Here is a 16,704-nt window from a genome sequence, read left to right as displayed (position 1 = left end):
AGATAGTAACCTTAATTCCCCCTGGCCATGTCACAGGACAGCTGCATGCCCACAGGTCCCGGGGTTAAGACATGGACACCTTTGGAGGGGCCACTACTATTCTGCCTACCACAAGGGGACTCTGTGAAACAAAACACACTGTGTGACTGGTTTCACTTACAAGAGACAGTGGCCAGGTAGGTACCACAGTGACATGACACTAACCTGAACACTATAGCAGGAGACGCAGCTCGACTGTTAAAACCTTAACAGTTTGTGTGGGTTTTCATCAGTTACATGCTTTGCCAGTATAGATATTTCAGTCATTAAAACAGGAGACTAAAGAGTTCTTACAAAAATGCATGAATGCAAACAGAAACATTTTACCCTTCAATACTTTGCAAGATATCTTCCTGTAATTATACAAATATTTACATTTTATCAACAACCACTACCAAAAATCAATAATTGTAATTCCACAAGAAATCTATTGTGAAATACATTTAAGTAATTTCCAAGTTACTTTTGACTTAGCCAATGACTACAGATATATTAAAAATTAATGAGTAATGATACAGTACAATTCTTTCTAAAAATACTTATCTATCCATAGTGTTTTTTCTTTAAAGAAAAAAAAAAATACTTGAGCCCTGGCCGGTTTGGCTCAGCAGTTAGAGCATCGGCCTGTGGACCAGAGAGTCCTGGGTTTGATTCCCGCTAAGGGCACGTACCTGGGTTGCAGTCTGTCCCTGACCCCAGTTGGGGTCATGTGGATGGCAGCCACTCGATGTGTCTCTCTCACATCGATGTTTCTCTTTCTCTCTCCCCCCTACTCCCTCCAGCTCTATCTAAAGATAAATGGAAAAAGTGTCCCCAGGTGAGGATAAAAAAAAAAAGTTACTTGAGGGATTTTAGAAAACACTTCCTGTGTTTGAGGCTACCAGTATGTGAAATTTTATGGAGGATTTTCTAGTTCCTAAGAAAGTTTCTGAAAAACTTAACTGAGAAAATCTGTCACCCAAAATGCAGTATAAACCATCTAAACCAAAAGGAGTGGGAAGAAGTGAAAAACCAGATGATGATATAAATGTACAAGTTAGAGGGGAAACCACTGCAACTTCGAAGAGCTTTGAAGAAAAAAGCACTTTCAAACACATACTTGAGTCTTAAAACATGGACTATTCCTTGGGTATTTCATATGAATGTTCAAAATTAGAATAATAGAAAGTTTTTCCTTATGCTTGTGTTTCTATAAGCTGTGTATGTAATAATTATGTACATGGTACTGAATATATGTAACAATTGTATTTGACTTCAATTTGGAAGTCAGTTGCTGAATTTTAACTTTTAGTCTTTAGTAGGTTGAAAATCAGCAAATCTCATGACTTTTTGGCTTTAATCTTTGATTAATTTGGAATATTACTCAATCCACAAATATTTAGTGAGCATCTACTCTGTACCAGGTGTATTACCAGTGCTAATTTTCAATTTACTACATTTTAAATAAAAGTCAATCCTGTCCAAGTTTAACAAAATGCTTCAATAAGATTTTAAAAAACAAATTATATTATCCTCATTTTAATAAGCTTTTAAAAATTGTGTAACACTATACCTACTCATTTGGTCTCATCTACTAATTTGTGAGTTGGTGAATTCTAACTTTATGTCTTCCTCACATGAAGTCGGTATCACAGGACCAGAGAGGGTGCCCATTAATTTCACACCAGGACATGTAGGAGGGGGAAGGGCGGTTCCTTCCCTCAGAGCTGCAGCCTTGTCTTTGGACAAGCACATAACTACTGAATTGAAATTTATTTGCTAATACTGACATCAATAAAATGCCATTAGTAATCAGAAAAAAGGTGTTCTAGAAATGCAATTACTTACTGAGACTGCTCAGCTGGCGTATGATAGCAGCAAGGGTACTATTGGTTACACATTCAAGTTCACTGGTAATTCCCTCGGGCAGGGCACCCCGGCACAGGTGCCGGGGTTCGATGTTCCTCTTCACTAAAGGCATGGCTCACAATCTGAAAATTTAAAAAGACATTTTTAAAAAGACTCATTGCACATTTCAACAAGTCTAGAGTCTTCATTCCCTTGAAAATTGATTCTCTTTCCCAGGAATTTTCATCGTCCTGTCATTTCTACATGAGAGAATCAGCTAAATATGCAACAGAGGTTGAAAACTTGTATGAATTTTATAGAGATCAAAGACAGATGTACACTACAATTCTATTTTACAGAACAACATATGCAAGATGTCCAGGTAAGCACGAGTGAGCGAACACACGCATTCTCACCTTCCCTCCTTCTCCACTGAATATGAGAGAGAAAAGGCACACACCCAAGTATTAAGAGCAGGACACAAGAGCCCTAAAACTGTGGGCAGAGCTTAATCAAATTAAGATACAGAAGAGACATATCTAGGCTGCTGTGGAGGGAGAAGTAAGCTCACCTGAGCCACAGAACCTCGCCCACTCTCCCCCACAAAGCGCAAGAACAGGAGATGCCAGGTGTCTATGAAACGGGCGATGGAGGGATATGAAAACAGAACTGGCGTTTCAAAATCAATTTACGCATCCCTTCTCCCTTCTTGGCTGGCCTTCTTCCACCCACCCAGCACGTTTTACTCTCTGGAAAAGGTGGATCTGAGGATCTGGACTAGAGACACTAGTCCCAGCTCAAGGCTGGGGTAGGCAGCACACTGAAGCCAGGATCATTAATCAAAGTCTGCACTGCCTGGTAAGACACATGCTCCCCATGTGCCAGCTCCCTCCTCCACACGGCTTCCAGAACACTGGGGCCTGGTTTTCATTCCTTCCCCCACCCCCAAAAGAGACCAGCACATTCTTCCCTGGAAAGACTGTGAACAGAAAAGAGCTACAAACATTAACGCTGGACCAGGGCATCCTCCTACTGAACTGCCAACCAGGCCACCCTCCAGTAACACCTGTCAAGTATCCCTCCCCACACAGTCTCCAATCAGCTTGAATAGCTCAGACTTCAGTAGAACAGACTGTGAAGGATCACCAGACCCCTCAGGAAAGTCTTCCCCATTATCCTGGGAATTCCTTTCCTGTTTCTCTCAAAAAGTACATTATAAATAAAATAAAAATTTTTGTTTAAGGAGGTATATTGAGTATCACATCTTCTACTCATGCAACAAACAAATCTCTGCTCACACCACAGTAGAAAATCCAGTGACTGTCATTTCGTCAAGACTAGCATGTTGCCCAATTTGCAGGAGCAGAAACACAGAAGGCCTAGGGCCTTGGTGACATCTGTTACTTGGTGACAGCTGTTAGCAGTCAGACCAGCCTGAAATGCCAATCTGGAATTCTTGTGTGAGATGGATATATCTGTTTAAGCCACTGCAGCTGGGTTGTCTGTAACCTGAAGTAGAACCTATTTCCACCTGGTACAATAACAGATCGCTATACTGTAGCTACGGAGCCAGAAGGTGGTCAGCGTAGAATCAACCTTTGCTTTTCCTCACTTTCTTCATAGCCTTTGTTCATGCATCTGGTAAGTACTCACCATTGGGCCCCGTCACCTCACACGTACCCAGCAGTGTATGAGGTGAGGAGGACCCAATGGTGAGTGAAAACTCACAAAGTCCCCAGTGGAACTTTATACTAGCGAGGAAGAGATATTTATCCGGCCACACAGGTGCGTGGACAGAGGCTGCAGAAACCGCGAGGGGGCGGAGTGCTGGCATCGCGGAGGAATCACGGGCCCGCTGTGGCCGGGACAGACCACAATCTAAAGGGCGAATAAGGGCTGACTCGCAAAGGGCCTGCTGGAGGTAGTACGGAAAATGAAGCAGAAGAAGGCAAAAGTGGGTGACAGCTATAAAGAAAAAGTTGTGTTCAAGTATCCTATGTTTTCACCGACTATTTCTGCCTTATGTCCATCAGGCTGGTGGCTGGCCAGGCTTTCCGATTCAAACACTGCTCCGTCTGTTACGCCCGGGGCACCGCGAGGGCACATGGCCTCGTGCGTTCCCGCCCCGCAGACTGGGGCGAGCAGTCCCCCTCACAGGACGGCGTCCTGACTATCGGATCCACGCCCACTTGGAGCAGGGCCTGGCAGGTGGCCACGCTCAAAAATTGCAGTAGTCTAACGTCTCTTATACTGCTGACTGTTATTCTGACGGCAGGACTATGAAGGCAGTCGCCGGCTGAGGAAGAGGCTGACCAGCGCACCGCCAACCACGCTGAGCCATGCGGAGAAGAGGTGCACGCGGAGCAGGGGATGCGTGCCGCCAAGGGTCAGACACACAGGGCTCGGGCGAAGTGCAGGAGTTGCTGAGTCGTCATTCTTTCGTGCAGAATCAATTAGAGCGGTCGCATTAGGGTGGTGACTAATTACAATGCAATAAACCAAGTTCCTCATAAGGAAAAAAGAAAAATCATTAACAAACCTAATAAAAGCATAAAGTGAGGAGAGAAAAATACTGAAAACTGATCAGCAGGGACTCGTTCCATGAAAACTAGAAAGAAACCAAGCAACAAAGACCTGCCGCCCACAGAAAAGCACAGGGCCGCCGGCGGGCGGGGGGCGGGGGGGGCCTGAAGATGGCACTGCGGGAAGGGGCAGACCGGCGAGCGGGGGGGTACCTGAAGATGGCACTGCGGGAAGGGGCAGACCGGCGAGCGGGGGGGTACCTGAAGATGGCACTGCGGGAAGGGGCAGACCGGCGGGCGAGGGGGGCCTGAAGATGGCACTGCAGGAAGGGGCAGACCGGCGAGCGGGGGGGGGGGCCTGAAGATGGCACTGCGGGAAGGGGCAGACCGGCGAGCGGGGGGGTGCCTGAAGATGGCACTGCGGGAAGGGGCAGACCGGCGGGCGAGGGGGGCCTGAAGATGGCACTGCGGGGGAAGGGGCAGACCGGCGAGCGGGGGGGGGGGGGGCCTGAAGATGGCACTGCGGGAAGGGGCAGACCGGCGAGCGGGGGGGTACCTGAAGATGGCACTGCGGGAAGGGGCAGACCGGCGAGCGGGGGGGGTACCTGAAGATGGCACTGCGGGAAGGGGCAGACCGGCGAGCGGGGGGGTGCCTGAAGATGGCACCGCGGGAAAGGGGCAGACCGGCGGGCGGGGGGTTGGGGGGTGCCTGAAGATGGCACTGCCAGGGAAGGGGCAGACCGGCGGGCGGGGGTGGGGGGGCGGGTCGGCGGTACCTGAAGATGGCACTGCGGGGGAAGGGACAGACGGGGCTCAGAGCTCATCTGCAGTCTGCTGTAACGCTGGATTGTGAGCAGCCCAAGTACGAATTAGCTTTCAAATCATAATCTGAAAAGAGGGAGTCACAAGACTTGGGGGTAAATATGAGACTCAGGAGCTGAAAGCTGACTGTATAACACCCCCCTTCCACACTCGTTCTGTATGGACTCAGGCTGACAGATTGCCCTTTCCCCACACCTTCCTCGCAGGCCCAGAAACATGCCAGCACAGCAGCTCCCGGCCATCACCCACATTTCTCCGTCTCCACAACTGTTCAAATAGGCAGATCCCTAATTACACACACCTCACACAGAGGTCCCACTGGCAGGTCCAAAACGCATCCAAAGCTAGTAAATACCTTTTGCCTCTTTCCCTGCTAGCAGGCATGCTGACATTAAGGCACACCCGGGAACCAGCATGGGCTGTTTTGACATGGGGAGTTCTGAAAACGCTTACAGGCTTTTCCTGACAGTCTCAGTTAGATGTGACTGCACCCCAACACGTGCCAAAGGCCCTCACTTATCTAAGATCTCCTTCCCGTGTCTCAGCTGATCCTACGCTGGGCACTGGGAGGTCCCGTGCATCCCTGACAGTCTTGCTGCGAGTGCTGACCTGGAGACCTGCTTTAGACGTCATGAGAGCGCACGAGGGAAACCGTAACTCTACACAGGCGCAGAACAACTCACTTTCATGTGCAAACCTACCGACCAGAGCCCACACCCCACCACCTCTCTCTGAAGCCCTCCCACTCAGGGCCACTTATCCCCACACCTCATCACTCAGGGCCAGGTACCAGACAACTAGGACATCACTCCTGCTGAAATTATTCAAGCCAGGTGATCTTAAACCTGCTCGCCCTGCCTCACCTGTGCCTTCATGCCGGTGACATAGTCCCCACCCCGCACCCCCCACAGACCTGGTGCTCCCTGTGCCCTACAAACACTGCTGTTCAGGGCAGCCCTCACTGGGCACTCGGCCTGCTGTTGCCGTATTTCAGCTATGACTAAGTAACCCTAGCCTTCATTTCTCACTATCATGATACTTTCACTTGGAGTTCCTACACTTGTCAAGGTACAAACAGAAAGAGGACAGGCTATTGTCTTTATAATTTTAGAAAAAGATTTCATAGCTCCTTTTAAAAGTCCCATCACCGAGCAATGACTTTTATGGCTTTCTGGTGCAGTGTGAAGTAGTCTAAGTGATGTTTTTCCCTAGACAGGTTTTACTTTCACCTGATACCAATCTGCTTGAATAAGTGGACAGCAAGAAAGAGCTGAAGGAGAAAACGTTGGGTCAGCTGTTCCTCTTGAAAATGCAGTAACAAAAACAAACACGCAACAAACTAACCCAAACATCACCAATGACAGGTATGCCTCTCGATTCCCTCACTGGAAAACTGTGACACACCCAAATCATTCTTCAAAGTCATGCTATATGCTAAGGGGGAAAAAAATCAAAGATTGCTAATCAAATGTTTAAGGATTACTAGAGGTTACATAAGGTAATATTGTTAAAACTGTGGCTTGTCCAAGTGTTCTGGGAAATGTTTCAGTCCAGAGAGACAGCCTGGTTCACATCGCTGTGAACTAGATTGCAGACACAGTGGAAACCAGGCCAGTCCTTCCCTAGGAATTTGAAAGTGGGACCTGGTACCCAGCCTCGCTGCTGATCTCGAACAGCAGAGATGGTAATTCTCCTGCCACACGAAATGAAGGGTGACAGTCAGCAGCAAGAAATAAGGATGAAATAACTAAGCGAAACTGGCAGAGGCAAAAGAAACACTGGGACCCCAAGGGCTGTGCCCAATCTCCCTCAGACTGCACAGCCAACTAGGAGGGAACCTTCTGCCCTCGCCCCTTCCCTAAGGCCAGGCTCACGTCAGGTTTGATGGCCCGCATTCTTGCAGGTGTGGTCGGTCCTGGCGTCTGTTTCTCAAAGGACTAATACAAGTGGCATCGAGTGGGTTAAGGAAACAGCTGGTTAGCTGGGATTCGGACCTGCTCCATACCACTTTGCAGGTCGGCAAGGATGCCATCCTAACAAGCCGGCAGTAAATGAAGTTTTGACACAAGGTCATGTTCAGTTGCCAAAGGTTTCCCTGGAAGTGACCTGGAAGATGTCCTGGTGGCGCGAAATGCCATGACACGCATAATAATGCAGACAATTGGAAGACACAGAAGGAAAAACCTACAGGAACAGCAGAGTGGACTCGCCACTGCCAGGCTGTACCGATGACCTACACAAGGATAATGAGAGGCGGGGAGCTGTGAACTAGCAGTTAACAGCCAAGTGTGAGAACCTGAGAGCCTTCTTGGTGGGTGCAGAGTGGTCTGGTCATGACCTGCACTGGAACTGCAGGCTGAGGACCCGTAGGAGTTACAGAATTCAGACCGTTCAAACGCTCAGTCAAGGCAGGACTTACTCGGGTCCGGTCTGTGACAAAGAAAACCTGGACTCCTAAAAACTGGGAGAGGGACTTCTGGTGGGTGCCCATGATGACACTGATCCAAACACCTCCCATCACCCCGCCAGGGCCCTCTGGAAGATGCTGCAGAGGCCTCTCCCCCACACGTCAGCATGCACACATCTCCTGGATGCCTCATGGACAACATCAGGCTGACGGCGCGGAAGGAGCAGGTGGGGGCAGCTAACACACTGGGGGCCTGGGTAAGGCACACGCTCCTCAATGTGGGAGACAAACTCTGCGTCATGCAGGGTCTGGCAACTCCGGTCAAGTTTCTGGGGGCCCCGTGGCCAGAGGCATGTTGGGATACCCCTCCTAAGTAAAAGACACACCTTGCATCCCCCACCACAAAGAAGGAAATGCCTGCTAGGTGGGGTCCTGGAAGCAGCGACCTAGAATACTGCTCCGGCCCACAGACGGGGTGACACGGCAGCTTCTGACTTGGAGAGGGCCGGAGCAAGAAAGGACGCTGCGGTGGGGCCAGGCTGCTCAGGCCGCATGACCTGCGGGACGTTGGATGGTGCAAAGATGTCAGTGTTGGGAAAAGACACAGGATGGGGCAGCAAGCTCCACCGGGAGAAGGAAACGCCTGCCCTGGGATGCTGAATGAGGCCACGCCATTGCAGCAGAGGTTTATACACCCTCTATAAAAGCTCTCGATACATCACTGTGCCCTGGCAGAGACCATGGCCTCCAAGGCTCCCACAATGAGCTAAGTTTGTCAGCCAAGTTATTAAGTTGACCAGCAGCATCTACCATGAGATGGAAATGGCACATCCCAGATCAAACCAGAGCAAAGGGGGTGGCACAAGCAGGAAGCCCAGACCTCTGAGTCCACCACCACGGCTGCTTGCACCTGCCGTGCCCTATAACCAGTGATAAGCTGGCTTGTATATCCAGCTGAGCATGGTTTATTGACACAGGGGTGCAAGCCAAATTGGACTAGAGCTGGTGTAAAAAGAATTCAGGGGTGACCCTCAAAGACAGTGAAGAGGAATATCTGCCCCATGAGCAGCCCACCAGTTCACCCTGCTTTGTGTGGATCAAGAAGTAGCCTGAGCTGAAAAGATACGTGAGCAGCTGTCAACAGCCTGGTTATGTAGGCAGGGCACTGGAAGAAAAGGAACTAGACTATGTGACAAGGAGGTATGAGAACAGGCCTGTGGGTGGAACCTGGGAGCGGGTGTCGTGGGGAGACTTCTGGATCACATGTTAAGCCCTGCTGCAAGGCATCCCACCATGGAAGAGGCAGTGGACAGAGCAGACAAGACTCAGCAGCCTGCAGCATCGGTCCCCCAGAACTGGCCAGATGGGATTCTGTATGTCATTGCATCTGACCAGGGGCCAGAGTGGCGGGTTCAGGAGTGGGTCTGTCCCAGTGGGTGGGATCACACACCACTCAGACAGAGTGGCCAGCCTTCCCAGGCATACTGAAGCACTAGCTTCAGAGAAACTCTGAGAGGATGGGGGCCACGTTTCACCATGCAGTCTGCTTATCAATCAGGGACCTCTCTATGGTGCTGTCCCCCAGTTCACCAGCATTTGGGAGCCAAGGGGTAGACGCAGGAGTAGCACCACTTACCACTGCCAAAAGCCCCCAAGGGGCCTGTGCTTCCATCCTTGCCCACCGCACTCCACAGGGATGAGTGTCCCAGTCAGAAAAGGGATTCACTCTGGCCAGCACAAGAGCCAAAGTTCCAATACTCTGCAAGTTTCAGTTCTGGAAGGTTCTCTTGGCTCATTCTGCCAGGAACCAGAAAGTGAAAAGAGGAGCCCCCATACCTGCAGAGGAAGCTGACTGACCAGTAGGAGGGCTGGGATGCATTTAAAACGGGCAGGGAGGTGCGTGTATGGAGCCAGCTGGCCCATTTGAGATCCTTGCTTGTGTGAACCCGTCCTGGCATCTGCTTCGGGGACCATCCGATAGCTTACCGAACTCCAGTACTTGGTATGCTAATTCTGTGTGTGTATCCATACACACATGTGCGTGCACGTGTGCATGCGTGTGCTGTATCTGCAGACGCTCATGGAGGGCAGTACTTATTGCTGTAAATGGAGTTTCTCACAGTGGGGATTGGCTCTCTGCATCCTATTTCCTGAGTTTCCTTACAGAGCAATTTTGTGTGTTCTTCTACTGAGACCCTGGCACAAGACAGAAAAACAGTTTCTCAATGAAGAGTCTGGGTTTGTTTCTTACTGCTGGAGCCCCAGGCAGGTGACAAGCTATTCTGAAGGGCTAGTAAGCAGTTTTTCTACCCAACGTTTAAGGGACCTGACAACCCTCTAAAATTGCCAGCATTTACTCTGAGGACTGAGATCCAGCTCAGGCCTCCGGCTGGCCCAAGGCACCTTCCCGTCCCACAGCTGCAGGGCAACGAGCCTCCGGCACCCAGCCCATCTCAGCTCGTGTCGCTTCCCACACCCACGGAGGAGTCTCCAATTCGTTCTCAGCATTGTGACGTTTTTAAAAAGATGTAAATGCAGACACGTTATACTCGATGCAGTGCGTGTATGTGTTCACAGCAACTGGAGGAGCTAGTTCCACTTCACGTCACTCGTGAGCAACCTCTTCAGAACCCCAAGCCTCTGCCGACTCTCCCTTCATTACTGTAACTCACCACTTTTCAGTGTCCCCGTAGCCCCCACAGTGTAGTCCTCAAATGCATTTTGAATGATAAACAGTGGCACATATCAACTGTTGACTAGGTACCCAGAAAACCCAAACAGGAGAATAAGGAGACCAGCAGAGAATGACATGAAGTATTATAGAAAATAGAGCGAAAATATATACTCAACTCTGATTTACTTATTACCTAATTAAATGAAACCCATGAGTCCCCTGTGTATACTTATGACACTTTTGCCTTCTTTACAGGGTGTTGGGAGGGGAATATAAAACTATGTGTTGAGGCTGGGGATTTACAGACCCTCCTGGGGAAGAAGCCACAGGGAGTGGCAGCAACTTGGTGGCTCCCAGCCTCACCAACTCTGCCTTCTGGCAGCGTCTGAGAACTGTGGTATTTGCCAGGGCCACTGGGATTGTGGACAGAGATGAGGAACCTGTGGCTTAGTCATGAAGCCAGGAGCGCCAGGGAAGAAGAGAGGTGGCTGGGGAGGCGCTGGCTTCAGAGGCCACAGCAGGAGCTGGAGGATGAGCCGCACCAGAGGGAGCAGCAGGAGCAGCAGGCTGTCATCCTGCCTGGGAAGTCGGCCCCATCTGTGTCTACAGGAGGGGCCCTACAGCGGACTCGGGCCAGTGGAGGGGTCTGACGGGAACACCCAGCAGTGAGTCTGAAGGACCCTTCATTTTCTGGAGGAACTCTGAGTGGAGAGCAGGATGGGCCTGGACAGCAGGGCCCAGGAAAGAGGACAGATCCTGCCCACTTCCAGCGCAGGGAGACGACACCCCCCCCCTGTGGAATGCTGGTGCTGTCCACCCTGCAGTGCCCCAAGGCAAGGAGGAATGGCTCTGGTTGGAAATCTGAGCCCCGGTGGCTGGGCCTGGCAGTGCAGGGACCTTGGGCACTTGGCCTGGTCAGAGGCCCCGCCCAGCGGGGGCTGGTGGCCCTGAAAGACTGGAGTGCCAAGCAGGACTCATTTAAAAACTTTTTTTATCCTCTCCTGCTTCAGGAGGCTGTGAAGGGGTGTCAGCAAGCCAGGCAGAGCTGAGGAAGTGCCTGTCTCCCCTCCAACAAGCTACGGGCACCACTCCTCACGCAAGTCTGTTCAAACCATCCCGGCTAGGACCCAGACATCCCCAAACAGTCCAGTTTCGTGAGGGAAGGGAGAGCAGCTCAAAACAGGGACTTTCAAGGTGTGAGACCCGAGGCAGACCAAGCCTCTGGGATACGGAGGCCTTGCCTGCTGGACTACTTGGGGATCCACCCTGCCATGCTTCAGTCATGCTGGCCAAGGCCAGCCAGGGACAGTGACTCACATTGGCTTGTACCACAGAACCTCCTGGGAACCCCAGACCAACACACCAAGGGTCCAGAACCAACAACATCCAAGCAAAATCCAGCAAGCTCCACAAATAGCAGATCCAAGGTATTTTTTCTTTCTTTCTTCTCTTTTGTCTTTCATATCATTTATTTCAGTCTTTCCTTTTATTCTATTCCTTTTTTCTCTGCCACTTTTCTTTTTTTTTCTATTTAATTTTTTATTTAATTTTTTTTCTTTTCTTTCCCCATATTCTTTTCCTATTTGATACTTTATTCATTATTACTACTTCCTAAATTATCATTATTATTTCACTTATTCTTTTCCTCTTCTTTATTCTTATTCTAGTTCTTATCCTTCTTTCATATTCTCTTTTTGATTCTTTAATTATTCTCCTCTAATTATTTTGATCTCAGGTAGTTGGGTCTTTTTGTATTTTTTTTTTTAAATCATATCAAGCATATTCTCAGGTCACAACAGCATAAAACCAGAAATCAACTCCAATAAAGACACTCAAAAATATGTGCCCCGACCGGTATGGCTCAGTTGGTTGAGTGTCATCTCATGCACCAAAGGGTGGCTGGTTCGATTCGTGTTAAGGGCACATGCCCAAGTTGTGGATTCAACACACAGTTGGGTGTATATGGAAGGCAACCAATCGATGTTTTTTTCACATCGATGTTTCTCTTTCTCACTCTCTCTAAAAACCAATAAAAACATGTTTTTAAAAAATATTCAAACACATGGAGGATAAATAGCATGTTATTAAACAATGAATGATTTAACACTGTGATCAAGGAAGAAATCAAAAACTTCCTGGAAACAACTGAAAATGAACACACAACAACCCCAAATCTTGAGACACAGTGCAAACAATCCTGAGAGGGAAGTTAGTTCGTAGCATCACAGGCTATCTCAAGAAACAAGAAAAATCTCAAAGCATGTTACAACTAAAAGAACTGGAAAGAGAACAAGAAAAGCCCAGAGTAAGTAGAAGGAAGGAAATAATAAAGATAAGAGCAGAAATAAATGGCATGGAGTTTAAAAAGAAAAAAAAAAAAAAACCAATACAAAAGATCAATAAAACAAACCAAGAGCTGGTTCTTTGAAAAGATAAACAAGATTAATAAACCCTTAGCCAGACTCATCAAGAAAAAAAGAGACAGGACCCAAATAAAAATCAGAAATGGAAGAGATGAAGTAAAAACTGACATCACAGAAATACAAAGGATTGTATGAAAATACTATGAACTATATGCCAACAAATTGAACAACCTGAGCAAAATAAAGAAACTCCTAGAAACATACATCTTCCAAAACTCAATCAGGAAGAATCAGAAAACCAGAAGAGATAGATAACAACTAATGAAATTGAAGCAGTACTCAAAAAACTCCAGGAAACACAAGTCCAGATGGCTACACAAGGGAGTTTTACCAAACATTCAAAGAAGAACTAACACCTATCCTCCTCAAACTATTCCAAAAATATTCAAGAGAAAGAAAGACTTCCAACATCTTTTTACGAGGCCAACATTATCCTAATTCCAAAGCAGATAGACACTAAAAAGGAAATTATAGGCCAATATACGTGATGAACATAGATGCCAAAATCCTCAACAAAATATTAGCAAATCAGGTCCAGCAATACATTAAAAAGCCAATACACCATGACCAAATGGGATTTATTCGGGAGATGCAAAGCTGGTACAATATTAACAAAGCAATAAATATGATACATCACATAAACAAACTGAAGGATGAAAATCACATGATCATATCGATAGATGCAGAAAAAGAATTTAACAAAATCCAGCATCAATTTTACATAAAAACTCTCAGCAAAGTGGAAATAGAAAGATCATACCTCAACATAGTAAAGGCCATATATAAGAGACCTACAGCCAACATTATACTCAAAGGGCAAAAATTTAAAATGTTTTCTTTAAGAACAGAAAGAAGGCAGGGATGTCCACTCTCACCACTCTGATTTAACATAGTACTGAAGTCCTAGGCACAGAGATCAGACAAGGAAAAAAAGGCATCCAAATTAAAAAAGAGGTAGTAAAACTGTCATTATTCGCAGATGACATAATAATGTACATAGAAAACCCCAAAGGCTCCACCAAAAAATGACTAGATTTAATAAATGAATTTGGCAAAGTACCAGATATAAAATTAACATCCATAAATCAACAGCATTTTTATACACCAATGATGAACTCTCAGAAAGAAAAGCTAAAAAACAAACCCATCCACCATTGCAATAAAAACATAAGATACATATGAATAAACTTAACCAAGGAGGTAAAAGACCTGTAGGACGATTACAGGATATTGGAAAAATAAATAGAGGAGAAGATACAAGTAGAACATATACCTTGTTCATGGATTGGAAGAATTAACATCATTAAATGTCCAAACTACCCGAAAGCATTCTATAAATTCAACGTAATCCCTATTAAAATACCAATTGTGTATTTCATAGATCTAGACTAAATATTCCAAAAAAGACCCTGAAGTGTCTCAGCAATCTTGAAAAAGAAGAACAAAGTTGGAGGGGTCACAATACTGAATATCAAACTATACTGCAAAGACAATGTAATCAGAACAGGCTGGTACTGGCATAAGAACAGCCATATATATCAATGGAATGGAATAGAGAACCCAGAAATCAACCCATGCCATTATGGTCAATTAATATTTTATACAAGGAAGTCAAAGCAAACAATGGAGTAAAGATAGTCTCTTCAATAAATGGTGGTGGGAAAATTGGACAGGTACATGCAAAGAAAAATAACTAGACCACCCGATCAGTAGTTGAGCACTGACGCATGCACCAAGAGGTCACCAGTTCGATTCCTGGTCAAAGCACATACCCAGGTTGTGGGCCAAATCCCCAGTGGTGGGCATGCAGGAGGCAGCCAATAGATGTTCTCTCTCATCAATGTTCTATCTCTCTCCCTCCCTCTCCCTTCCTCTTTCTCTAAAATTCAATGAAGAAAAAAATAATAAAAAACTAGACCACCAATTCACATCATTCACAAGAATAAACTCGAAATAGATGTAAGTCATGACACCATAAAAATCTTAGAAGAAAACACAGGCAGTAAAATCTCAGGCATCTCATGTAGCAGAATTTTCGCTGATACATCTCCTAGGGCAAGAGAAACAAAGAAAAAGATAAACAAATGGTACTATATCAAACTAAAAAGCTTCTGCATAGCAAAAGAATCCAGCATAAAACTTAAAAGGGAACCCACTGTATGGGAGAACATGTTTGCCAATGATACATCTGCTAAGGGGTTTATATCCAAAAATATTAAAAACTCATGTAACTCAACGAAAGAAAGACAATCCAATTAAAAAATGGGCACATCTGTAATACTTACAACAATAAAGATAGGGAAAAAAAATTTTTGGACTTAAAAATGACACCAGACTATTAATATGTTTTTCAGCTTTGTTAAGGTATAATTGAGAAATAAAATTGTAACATATTTGAAGTGTAAAAAAAATAATAAAATAAATAAAAACAGAACTGATGTTTGACCCAGCAATCTCACTTCTAGGAATATAACCTAAGAATCACAAAACATCAGTGAGAAAGAGTATATGCACCCCTATGTTCATTGCAGCATTATTTACAATGGCTAAGATTTGGAAGCAGCCCAAGTGCCCATCAGTAGATGAGTGGATAAAAAAGCTGTGGTACATTTACAAAATGGAATACTATGCAGTTGTAAGAAAGAAAGATCTCTTACCCTTAGAGACAGCATGCATGGACCTGGAGATTATTATGCTAAGCAAAATAAGCCAGTCAGAGAAAGACAAGTATCACATGATCTCACTTACATGTGGACTATAGTGAACAAAATAAAATGATGAACAAAATAGGCCCAGAGAAATGGATGCATGGAACAGACTGACAGATCTCAGAGGGGAGGGGGAAGAGGACGGAAAGAGATTAACCAAAAAACTTATATGCATATATGCCTAGTCCATGGACATAGAAAACAGTGCGGTTAAGGCTTGGCTGGGGTAGGGGAATGGGGGGGGGGGCACCAAGGTGGGTGGGAAATGGGGGACATCTGTAATACTGTCAACAATAAAAAAAACATGTACTGGGGGGGAGCCAAGATCCTAATGATATAGTTACTTTAATTTTTTTTAATATTTTTTCTTTATTGATTTTAGAGAGGGAGAGAGAGACAGAAACATCGATGAGAAAGGACATGGATTGGCTGCCTCCTGCATGCCCCCCACTGGGGACTGAGCCCACAACCTGGATATGTGCCCTGACCAGGAATTAAACCAGCGACCTCTTAGTACATGGGTCAATGCTTAACCACTGAACCATACTGGCTGGGCTTATTACTTTAATTTTAATATTAATATCACATTAATTACTAAAATAAGATACTCAATATTTTCTCTCTGATTTTATTTATTACACTAACCTAATCCGAATTTTTCTGTAATTTTACTTATTATGCAACTAAATGCCTGAACACTGGTATTTGACTTCTCCAAGTAGTACCCTTTGAATTAAAGTCAAATATTTAAAATTTTCAAAATTCTATCTATATGATTTCTATTTAAAGGTAACTATTCTACCCTCCAATATCTTATTTAGCCCTTTTTTAAAATTCCACATACTAAAAGTTTGAAGTTTTCTTATAAAAAGTTTTAAGTTTTCTTTTTTCCTAAAAAAAGTCACAGAAGCAATTCAACAAATGTTTAAAACAGTGTGAAGTTCTCTGAGTATATGCCCTTCCATATCTAGACCTGTCCACATTGAACCCTCTGGACAGTGTGTGGGATGAGCAGTCATCTTAGCAATTCAAATAACTGATTTAACTTTTCCAGACCTCTTACTGTTACCAACTTTTGGTTTAATTTCACTGTGTTGAGAGGACATACTCTATTTAGTTCTTTGAAATCTGTTCAAATTTGATTTATGGCCCAGAAAATGGTTTGTCTTGGTGAACGTTCCACGTGCACTTCAGAAGAACGTGTGCTGGCTGCAACAATGAACAATGCTGCTGTGCCCTTATCCTTAGCTGATCGTTAGTACATTTGTTCTGTGAATCACTG

The 16,704-nt window shown here is 45.8% G+C and overlaps 1 protein-coding gene across 2 annotated transcripts in view; it reads right to left on the bottom strand.

Annotated features, from left to right (window-relative positions):
- Window positions 1-16,704, bottom strand: part of WASF3 (WASP family member 3) — an 89,876-nt gene that overhangs the window by 42,889 nt on the left and 30,283 nt on the right. For both annotated transcript variants that reach the window (XM_036252969.1, XM_036252970.1), the window contains exon 2: window positions 1,867-2,009. In XM_036252969.1, the coding sequence (XP_036108862.1) occupies window positions 1,867-1,999 (133 nt within the window). In that variant the 5' untranslated portion in view covers window positions 2,000-2,009. The remainder of the gene's footprint in view (window positions 1-1,866; window positions 2,010-16,704) is intronic.

This window comes from Molossus molossus, unplaced genomic scaffold, assembly GCF_014108415.1.
Source record: "Molossus molossus isolate mMolMol1 unplaced genomic scaffold, mMolMol1.p scaffold_m16_p_10, whole genome shotgun sequence".
Classification (NCBI taxonomy): Eukaryota; Metazoa; Chordata; class Mammalia; order Chiroptera; family Molossidae; genus Molossus; species Molossus molossus.
This window is presented reverse-complemented; position numbering and strand designations above follow the sequence as displayed.